The sequence below is a fragment of the Trachinotus anak genome, unplaced genomic scaffold (genome assembly GCF_046630095.1).
Source record: "Trachinotus anak isolate AG129_WGS33_773 ecotype Australia unplaced genomic scaffold, CSIRO_AGI_Tana_v1 ptg000033l, whole genome shotgun sequence".
NCBI lineage: Eukaryota > Metazoa > Chordata > Actinopteri > Carangiformes > Carangidae > Trachinotus > Trachinotus anak.
Window position 1 is genome coordinate 4,111,940 of NW_027273884.1, and position 10,769 is coordinate 4,122,708.

General features: G+C 40.8%; 1 protein-coding gene across 2 annotated transcripts; it reads right to left on the minus strand.

The window, feature by feature from the left end:
* Positions 1-6,859: 6,859 nt before the first annotated feature.
* LOC139614144 (delayed-rectifier potassium channel regulatory subunit KCNS3-like) lies at positions 6,860-9,533 on the minus strand. Of its 2 annotated transcripts, XM_071471309.1 has the most exons (3): positions 9,398-9,533; positions 7,755-8,360; positions 6,860-7,574 (listed from the first exon to the last, which is right to left on the minus strand). In XM_071471309.1, the coding sequence occupies exons 2-3, from the start codon at positions 8,296-8,298 to the stop codon at positions 6,997-6,999; spliced, it is 1,122 nt and encodes a 373-aa protein (XP_071327410.1). In that variant the 5' UTR covers positions 8,299-8,360; positions 9,398-9,533; the 3' UTR covers positions 6,860-6,996. The 2 variants fall into 2 exon arrangements, with proteins under 2 accessions (XP_071327410.1, XP_071327409.1); XM_071471308.1 differs by having other exon boundaries at positions 6,860-8,360.
* Between the last annotated feature and the right edge of the window lie 1,236 nt (positions 9,534-10,769).

Consider the following 10,769-nt stretch of genomic DNA (forward strand, 5'->3'; position numbering starts at 1 on the left):
AGTCGACAGTGTACTCCGAGGTAGGCTATCTATATGTCCAATAGAGGCTGAATGTTTGAAATCATTCCTCAAGAAATGTAATTATTTTTTCTAGCGCAGAGATGACTCTATCCCTACACCCTAGCCCCCACCAACCCACCCCTCCCGCAACCCTGTACAGATAAGCAGTATAGACAATGAATGAATGAATGAATTATCCTATATGTCAAATAATATCAAAACAAATCAGTTCAGCATTTTTTCTGTGTAATGCTGAGATTAAACTACAAGAGAGACAACAGTCTTTAATTTACATTAGTGGTTCTCAAAGTGGGGTTTAGGGACCCCCAGGGGTCCTCGAGGGGATTTCTGGGGTTTTCCAGCAAAACTAATTAATTTTCACTATAATTCATAATCCATGACTTTGGGTCGCGGGCTTCAAACATTTTCTGTAATAAAACATCTAAAAGCAAAAACCTGGGACAAAATCATCTCAAATGGTGGTCTGTGGTCTAATGTGTGTCAGTTTAGGGGTCCTTGATTTGAAAAAGTTTGAGAACCACTGATCAACAGTATATTCATAGTCATGTCAATATTTTGCTCAGTTTGCCTAAATGCAGCATTTTACCATTCTTATACTCCAACAGTTAATTGGCATTATTAAAAAAAGAAAATTAAATGATCCTAATCAAATCCTCATTCACAGAATAGGTTTGTAGTTTTTATAGTTCTCCAGGCCCACTTTGTACTACACTTTTATCAAGAGGACATTACTGTGCTTCTACACGTGTATCTTATCGTTAATCTGGAACTGTCTGACAACAAATTCATTTTAATACAACATCCCTGTGCTCTCATTGAGAGCGTTTTGCCCCTGTCTAGTAGTGGAGATAAGATTTACCGCGGTATTGTTCAGCCTAATTGTCTTACTTTGAAAGTGGACATCAGAGGTGTTCAGGCCCAGTCTTATTTAGGGCCTGCCTTTGCTGTGAAAGGTTGTGATGAGCCTGTGGTTTAAAATCATGTGCATTTCCTGCCCTCAAGTGGTCACAGAAAGAATTACAACAGTAGACTTTGTGTGTAGGTTCAAAAGACGCAGATAATATAAAACTATGCATATACAGACAATTAATGCAACTGGTGCCAAACTGAGGCGTGGGTACCACTGCTTGTTTCAAAGCTAAGAAACTGTACTATTTTGGGGCCTTACGTCAACTTTGTACATTTTATTTTGAACCCTCTTACCGGAAGTGCTAGTATGTTTTACATGTACGAGCAGAGACAACGCTCTCCTGAATCATGTTCATTGCCTTCCAGTGGTCATCGTGAGAGCCCACAGTTGCACACTTACCATTCTCATGCTTATTTAAATGTGGTCGGTATAATTTTAGGAAAGCTGCAATAAATGCTTGTCCACTTGAAGAAGTGTCTTAGGGACATCTCACCGGAAGCATCGCTCATCAGCGCCGAGGCGCATTGATACTGTTGGACTCCTACGCCTCCCCGCGGCCGTGAGAACTAACAACCAGATCATCATCAAGGCAGCTGCTCTTCATCCTCCTCCTCCTCCAGCGGCCGGCAGCGAGCGGCTACACAACTCTACTCTACTGTCAAGTCAGATTCAACCACATTATAGGAACACTTCCGCTTTAAACATTCAAAATAAAACTTTAACGTTATTAAGCGATGTAGTTCTAAATAATGACCACTGGGAGGCAGTGTGAGCTCATAAAGGCTCGGGTTTTATACATACAGAAAATTTGATCCAACCTTTGAGAGTATGATTGTATTTGTAAATCGCCACCTTTCAAATATGAGTAGTTGCTTTTATTGTTGTTGCAATTTTGACTACTTTACATACTGGTTGACTCATTCATTTAAGTCTTCACAGCACAACAAATATATATCCAGTTATATTATTATAGATACACATGCTGTATTGACTGTTGTCAATCAAAGTATCTGACCTCTTAGCAGCTGCATAACTACCTACTGAAAAAGAAGTTACAGTGCTTTGGATAATGACATAGTTTAAATGTCAGCCTGAACGAAAGGCTACAGGACTGTGACACCACAGGCAGCGGTTTTATTTGCTGATCTACGGGTCTAGAGCTCAGTGTTTACTCACACTGTACAACCTGAACTAGTACTCCTGGATCTGGAGACCGGTCGCAATGCATGGGGGTAATCTTCCTTTAGTTTCTGAGAAGAGAGAAGGAGAAAAGGTTGAAATTATTTCAGGACATATAATGACATGTGAGGCCTGTTGCTTATAGCTTTCCATTTTAAGGGATGAGAAAATGCCATGTGGGCGGTGGTTAGCACTGTCACCTCCCAGCTTTATTATTATTGAACCAAAAACTACTGTCTTACCATAGTTACATTAATGAACATTTCGGTTTCAGATCACAGCAGTGGGAACTTGCAGTCTGATACTATGAAGATAGGCCACCAAGTGAATGCATTTCCTCTGAATCAGTCACCTATCACCCAAAGTAGCTTCTTCTGAGGTTAAACAGGAAGTGCTGAGTATAGCTGCTGAAAATGCTTTTGTAAAAAACTGAGCCTGACCTTCTCCTTCATTCTCTGTCTTCCTCAACAATGGTTTACTTGTACTGTTGTCATGTTGTGAATGCCTGGTTTTCAATGTTTGAACAGAACAGTTGTGTTGGCACAAACAAGCATACAAGATGTTTTACTATAACCAGCGACTGTTGACAATGTTGAGAAATGATCTCAGCTCAGTCAACATTCAGTAACATGTTTTGAATCATTTCAACATATTTCAACTTTTATACTAAACAAATGACCTCAACCAGAACATTTGATCCAAGCAAGTGTAGCTGTGCTCAGTTTCCCACAACCAGCATCACACTGACACTGTTTCATCATTTTAAAATGACAGGAGAGTCTAATATCGTATTTGTGGATCAGATATCAGTAGCTGAAATCCTAGCATGGACACATTTCTTGAAATCAGACCCTTTCTGGGATCTTTGTGCCTGTTTGAGCTGAGTCAGGTGGTTGGCACAGAGACACGGTGTAATTCAATCGTTACAAATGAATTTGCTTGGCTTCCTCAGCTGTGACAAGAACATGTTAGAGACCTGTTTAGCGTGAAAGTTTATCTAGTTGTTATTTGTTACATTACTATGACGCACGTACAAGATCAAGCCAAACAGAGTGGGGAACATGTGCAGCAGCCGCTGTAACCGGGTCGTGCTGATGCCTCTGTTCTCTCTCTTTCCTGTCACTCTCATGTGCTTGGACGAAATTGATTTCTGCTGTGAGATCTGATTACAGCTCACAGTGAATTCAACATACACACATATATGTACATAAATGTGACCTTGGCCCTTTTCTTTTTACCTGATGTTTCAGACAGAGAGGGTTCAGGCTGTTTTCCTCTCCTGTAAGAAGTGCATTTGAAGAACACAATCCATTCACTGTGAGTGAATGTGCATGTGCTGAGTTAGCAGAGCAGCTGATAAACCCACAGGGGTAATTGAAGGGAAATTGATTTCAGTCTTGTGAAGCTGCTGTGAAACTAACAAAGCAGTAAAAGCCTAACAACAGTGTTAATGAACATTAAGCGTGGAGATATTGAGACATGCGGCTCAAGTCCTGCTTGATAGCCAGTAAACTGCTGTGTAGCCATTATTATTTGCTGCTGAAGTAAGAGAAACACTGTTAAATGCCACGTGATATCCCACCTTTAGAAAAGAGTAGCTAAAAATGATCTCAATGCTCATAACCCATAATCAGCTGTTTTGGAGTATTGCTGAAGTTGTTTTAATCATCTTGACTGTAGAATTTGGGCTAAAGTTTTTAAACACCAATAGGTTCACATTTTTTTTCACATAATGTGAAATGTCTTAAAGAATACCAACATGCCTGTGTGCTGTATACATTCAAATTGCTGTAAACCCAGTAGGGTTCCTCCTGTTCATACTGATTGTGAAGAGATGCTTGTAAAAAAGGGCTCAACAAAAGGCTTCAGCCAACTGATCAGTAAAATCAGATGGAGATGTTCTAAAGTTTTTCAGTGAAAAATTCTCTCTTCCAGTTTCCTTGTTGTGGTGCAGTGGAAGGGCAATAAAACAAAAAGGGGATTTCATACTAAAAAGACTGTAAATGTGCTAATTATAAAAAACAAAACAGCTTGAAGGATTGGTGTCTTGATGGTGCTGGTGGTGGATGTTGAGCTTGAGGAGATGGAAGAAGCACATAGGTGAAGCTAAATACACCGACACTAAGGAGATGACTGGCTCTTGCGTGGTTTCGTGAGGTGGGCGCTTTGGACTAAAGTATTTGCATGAGGTCAACCAAGGGTGCTGCATCTTGATTTTAAAGGCACAATCCATAACCACAACAGCATCATTCCACCACCAAATTCAAGACAAGGAATTGGCAGGTTTGTTTACACATCAGTGGACACTGCAGTAAAACCAGCCTTTATTTTCAATTAGGATCTGTTGGGAAACACATGAAATGTTTATTTTCCAGCTTATTTTAGAACTGCAAAAGCTTTAACTAGCCTATGTACAGTCAAGCCACAAATTATTCATTACACTTCTTTTTTTTCATTTCATGTTGCAGCTTTATGCTAAAATTAAAAAAATCCCTTTTCCCCTCATCAATCTGCACTTATGTCCCATAATGCCAAAAGAATTCTAAAATTCAAAGATGACGAAGATAAATGGGAGACACCTGAGCTACGAGTGTCATAGCAAAGTGTCTGAATACTTATGTCAATGTGATATTTCTGTTTTTTAATAAATGCGCAAACATTTCTAACCCTCTGTTTTCACATTGTCATTATGGGGGATTGAGTGCAGATTGATGAGGATTTTTTTAATTTTAGCATAAGGCTGCAACATAACAAAATGTGAAAAAAATAAAATAAAAATGGGTCTGAATAATTTGGGGCTTAACTGTATGTACAAATATCTGTAGTTCATAGCATGTGATCAAAAATACTGAGAGGGTCTTTAACAAACATGCTACGAAGTGACAGGAGCGAAGACTTGTGAATCAGAGAGAGTAATGAATGAGAGCATGAATGAAGTGTATTAATGTGCACTAACATTAAATAGACAAACAACCTGAAAAGTAGCTCAGTTCATACATATTATATATATTTCATACATATTTACTTATTATATATTTGTTTTTGCAAGCAAAGGCGTGTCCGACAGTCTTTTTGTTGCATGTCATCCCGTCTACATGTTAGTTGTTCACATACATGTTTTATCATCCAGACAATACCTTCAGCCTCGTGCTCACAGCCTGACGGGGGTCACTGGCATGTTGAGGCTTTTAGTTTTGTTAATGATCAGAGAATCCGAACAGCGCAGATACAATCTCTTTGTTCCTCTGTAGAAACCACCTGGCTGTCCTTCAGCACTGAGATGACCACAGATATTGCTGATGGTGACTTTCACTTACAAAGACAAAAGCAATGAGCTAAATCAGAGTGCTGTACTTTGACTTTCAGCATAAAAGAAGGAAAGGTGACCATAACCCTGGGTGCTGATGTAGGCATTTATTTAAGGGCTGAAGCCATGAGCTACTTAGCAATTCCCTGACAGCTGATGGCTGCAAAATACTCTAAATGTTGTGATAACCTGCTGTCAGAAAGACGAATCCCACCAAAGATCACCATCTCTGCACAGAAACAGTTTTACAGAGGCTGTGGTTCATATGAAATTCAACTAAGTTGCTGTTGACTACAGTATTGGCATCCTTTGAAGGGCAGCTCGGATATTTGGTCTGTTTTCACTGATCGGCACATTCTTGTCTACGGAGGAGATAACACAGAAAACCACACAGACACTGTTAATGAAGGTGACTGCAGCAAGAGAAGGAGCAGGAGCATTAAACCTCTGCATGACTGAATGCTTAGCCACATACAGATTCAATACAGATGTGAAATGTAACCTGTTAAAAGCCCTGACATATATCCTGCTGATGATAATTAAGAAAACAGTCACAACAACTTTATTGTCAGGTTTATTATTCTCTGGTTAAAGATTTGCGATCCTCATTGTAGGATGAATGGGGAATTCAGCACCTTCTAAGGATTTTCTTAGTGACTTTAACTGTTTTTGACACGGGCACATTGATTAAGAACTCCTTACAATGATGACCCAGCAAACAGCAAGAGGCCCCTCACTGGACTGAGCAATTAAAAGCCTTTTGAAACAAAATACAACAGAGACATGACGACACAAGACTCGTTGAATCAATAGCAGATGAGGACTGCAACAGCGTGGTAGGGAAGGAGACAGGCTCGGACAAAGGACGTTCATCATCACTACGGACTGCTGCGTCACCGCTCTGAGGTTTTTCTGCTGTAAATGCAGGAAGGAATGCGTCTCACTGTTCTGCTGTCAAACCTGCGTAACAGACATTGAAGCTAAAAGATTCATCAGTTCATGAATAAATCAACTGACAAAAAAATTCTGTGTACGTTTTAGAAGACGTAAGTTGAATCGAGGACACCCTTGGCCAGTTCAGTGCACTCTGCAGTTTTGGTGCTACAACCTTATTCTAAATAAATATTACTGTGTAACTGGCTTCACCGAGTCAGGTCACTGTGCGACTGTTACTCTGTGCTTTAACATTTACCATTATCTGTCTCACTTCAAGCCAAAGTTCATAGAATTAACTGGTTCTCCCTTCTCAAAGGTGGAAGTTTGCTGGTTTTCTTAGGATAGTTGGTTAGACAAAACAATATGGCGACATTAACAACTTTTTGACAGTTTTTATACATTCAGTTATGCTGAATTGAAGAGAATAAGACTTGCTCAATCCCCATTTAATGAAAGTCACTTTCATACAGCTTATATTTTGTTCTCCTTGCTCATAGAAAATGATGAACCAAACTTAATCCTGATTTTAACTTCTACCTGAGGTGTATGTGTCTGCTAATGCACCTTCTCCTGAGATGTAAGTGATGATGAGTTACTAATTCAAAATATCGCTTCCTGATAGGCTCTTTGGAACAGGGAGGTTTCAGTTATTGCTTCGTCTGAGATCAATGTGTTTTTGCCTCTGGTAGAACTTGGAGAACTTGTTGAAGATGTTAGTAATGGGCAGAGCTACAATCAGCAGTCCACAGACGATGCACAGGGTTCCTATCAATTTCCCACCAAACGTAACAGGGAGGGTATCCCCGTAGCCCACTGTGGTCATGCTAATGGTGGCCCACCACCAGCCAATAGGGATAGTCTGCAGCTCTGACTCTTGAGATTCCTTCTCTACAAAGCAAATGAGAGCAGAGAACATGGAAATGCCCACAGACAAGAAAAGCACCAGCTGCCCAACTTCACTGGAGCTGTGTTGCAGCGTGGCACCGAGAGAGCGCAGGCCGGCCGAATGGCGAGCCAGCTTTAGGATGCGAAAGACACGCATCAACCTCAAGATCTGCACCACCTTGCCAACGTTCTCCAGGTCTGTGCTTTCACCCTCATCCATTATGTCACAGGCTATAGTGACATAGAAGGGCATAACTGACATCAAGTCAATAATATTGAGAGGGCTGCACAAGAACTTCCTTGCTGATGGTGCAACAGCCAAACGAAGAATGAACTCTGCAGAGAAGAAGAGCACACAGAGGTTTTCAAAGAACGACAGCACTGGGTTCTCAATCTCTTTTTCATTGGCATCCACCTGGTGGAAGTCTGGCATGCTATGAATGCACATGGCTACAATAGAGACAATAACTGCACTCAGGGAGGCTACAGCCATCACTTTGGCTGAAGTAGAGTAACCTGGGTTCTCAAGTCGAATCCAAATATTCCTGCGGACATCTGCACACCAGGAACCTTCAAACATTTCTATGTTCTCCTCCAAAGCTGACTGCTCCTCGATGGAAGAGTCTGAGCTGTTTGGCTGCAGGTCATCGCTCCTCTGATCCCAGCACTTATCCTCAGCAAGCTCCATCAGTTCATGGAATTTGTTGCTGCAGCATAAGTCCAGGTGACGCTTCTTGATACCCCAATACTCAATCTCTTGACAAAATGAAACTATGCACAATCCGTCTGCCAGGTGGATTTTACCTGTGAGGTAAAAGTTGAGAACGTAACAGAAAAATCGTGGATTGCGATCGAAATAGTACTCCATATCAGAGGGGCTGAAGTCGTCGCAGAGCTCCAGGATCGCCTCTGTAGAGCTGCAACACAGAAGACGTCCGAGGCGTGTCTGTGGGAATCTTTTCAGAACGGTGTGCTCCATCCGCTGCTTGAAACCTCCAACGTTGACATTGATGAAGCAGTCGTCAGAGCTGTGCTGATGAAAGACCTGACCGTACACCATGGTGCAGCAGCGGCTAGATGCTGTTCACTGATCCCCTGTGAAAATCTCAGAGGTGTTGTTGCCTGCATAGAAACACACGGAAATTAGTGCACCTCACTCTTTCTTGTTTGTCATTTGAGTACATTGAGGAGCATTACATTAGAGCCGGCCAGTATCAAGTAGCATCTGGGTTTCTGTGCCGGCCTGTAATTGGATGGTTAAATGACAGAATCATCTGCTCTGTGTTTTTTTATTCACAATTTGCAGATGTTTCCATCTAATGTTACAAAATACAGTTACAGTTTCTATTTGTGTGGCAATGGTTACACATTACACATCATGACAGCACTCTGCAGTGTGTCTGCATGCCGGCTGGATGTATTGTATTGCAATTAATGAACGTCATTAAACTTTTTAAGATTAGTTAGATATTAGCTATATTTAAAAAATCCTTCAGAAATTAACCTAAGCCTCAATACGAGAGTGCTTGTTCTAATACATGGAGTTATTAGTACAAGCCCCAGCAAAAATCACATCATTTTTAACTTAAAATTAAAAAAATTTAAATAATTACCACTGAAATCGTGACTCATATCGCAACCGCAGTATAACATGCGGTTAAAAATCATAATTGCAATATGATTTTTTTTGCATATCCTTCAGCCCTAGTTTTAATCTTCAGTGAGTGCACCTACTGTGTATTTTCAGTTAAGCAATGAAAACTATCCAATATTCTTTACATGCAAACAGTGAGTTGGTATTGGACAACAGTCATCAATACCTGCAGTCTGTCCTGCTTGTAGCTCTAAACCCAGCAGCACTGTCTTACTTGTATTGTGTTACGCTCTAATATAGCGTTTCAAATTGCAGCGGATGTCGAGCCAAGGTCAGATTTGACACGTTTGTACAGCCACAAAAGTTGTAACTGACTCTACAAAAAAGGAATCGATAAACAGTGGAAAAAACAACCCAGAGTCCTGTGGCTCTGAGAGGCACATGCAGCAAACTCTCTAAAACTCTGAAACTAACACAAATGCTCAGCAGGAGAATAAGGACATTTCCTGTTCAAACATCTCGTCCCGGACACAGAAGCTGGGGGAGGCTGCTGCAGGGAGCTCACCTGGCCACATGTGCTGCTCCGCAGAGGTCCTGTGGCTGCTGTGCGTCCCTCAGTCCGGACTGTGCGGCGCACAGCGCAGTGGTGAGGTGTCCCCCCGAGTCCAGCGTGGGGCGGGACGCAGCCTCTAACAGGACAACTGATCACACGGCTGGTACCTCACTCCCCACTAACAGGCTGTGATGCAGAATACATTTACACTCTGATGTGTAGGGGTGTTGCCAGCCAAACTTATCACCGTAAATATTTTATGATTATTTAGACTAAGTGCCCACATTATTCTTTAAAACCTGCTTGTTGTTTCTAAATTGTTTGCATCTTACTGCATTTGAGCTAAATTAAATGAGATTAAACTTTGGAAAATATGATACAGGGTATGTGGGGGGATATAAAGCATAAAAACAACTAAATAATCAATATGTTGCAAAGGAAATAAAAGGCCCATAGTGTAGTATATCAACTTCTGCAAGTGCATCATGCATACACTGTTTGGTAACATGCACATGCAATATTGATGCAATGACAGAAGCACAGAGGAGTAAAGGTGTACAGGGCAGAGGATATAGTGTGAGAATGGGTCAGGCTGTCAGTGACACTTCCAGTAACAACAGGCCACATTATTAGATGGCATAATTTTGAGGTAGCACAAAAACAACACTACTGCTCTTTGTGCTTTCAGTCAGAGCTAAGTTAAATTAATGAGTAATTAAATTCTTCTTGGCCATTGGGGATTGCAGATGTGTATGTTCAAAACATTCATGTATTGATACTTTTGAATGGCCAGTGGATATGACATTGAAGAACAGTTTGAAAAACTCATTTGAAACAAATGTGGGAGAGGGACAGTCATATTATAAGTGAATGGGTCAAATGAACTGCAGAACCCTTGTGTGATGCAAGGTTACTTAAAATATGATGAAACACTGCAACTCCTGATTAAAATTTCAATTAAAAATCACCCAAGCCAAGCAAAGCAAAAGTGAACATTCACTGTCAATATTGATCATGTCCTGACAAATCAAGCTGCACTGGCACAACCAGTCTTTAGATAAGATAAGAAAAGATTAGATAAGATAAGATAGCCTTTATTAGTCCCAAAGTGGGGAAATTCACAGTGTTATAGCAGCAAAGTGGCAGTGCAGAGAACAGGAGAGCTGCAAGAAACTGCAATAACAAATATTAGTAGTAGTAATGAAAATTAGCAGTATGCTCACCTAGAGCAATATATAGTAAATTGTGGAAAATTTCCTTAAAATATGCAGAACAGAGTACTATATATGTAGGTGAAGAGCCTTTATGCATATAAATACAGCCTTTCTTTTGGTTGTTTTAGGTTGTGTGGTCGAAGTGGTGCCATTTACTGACAGCAGATGGC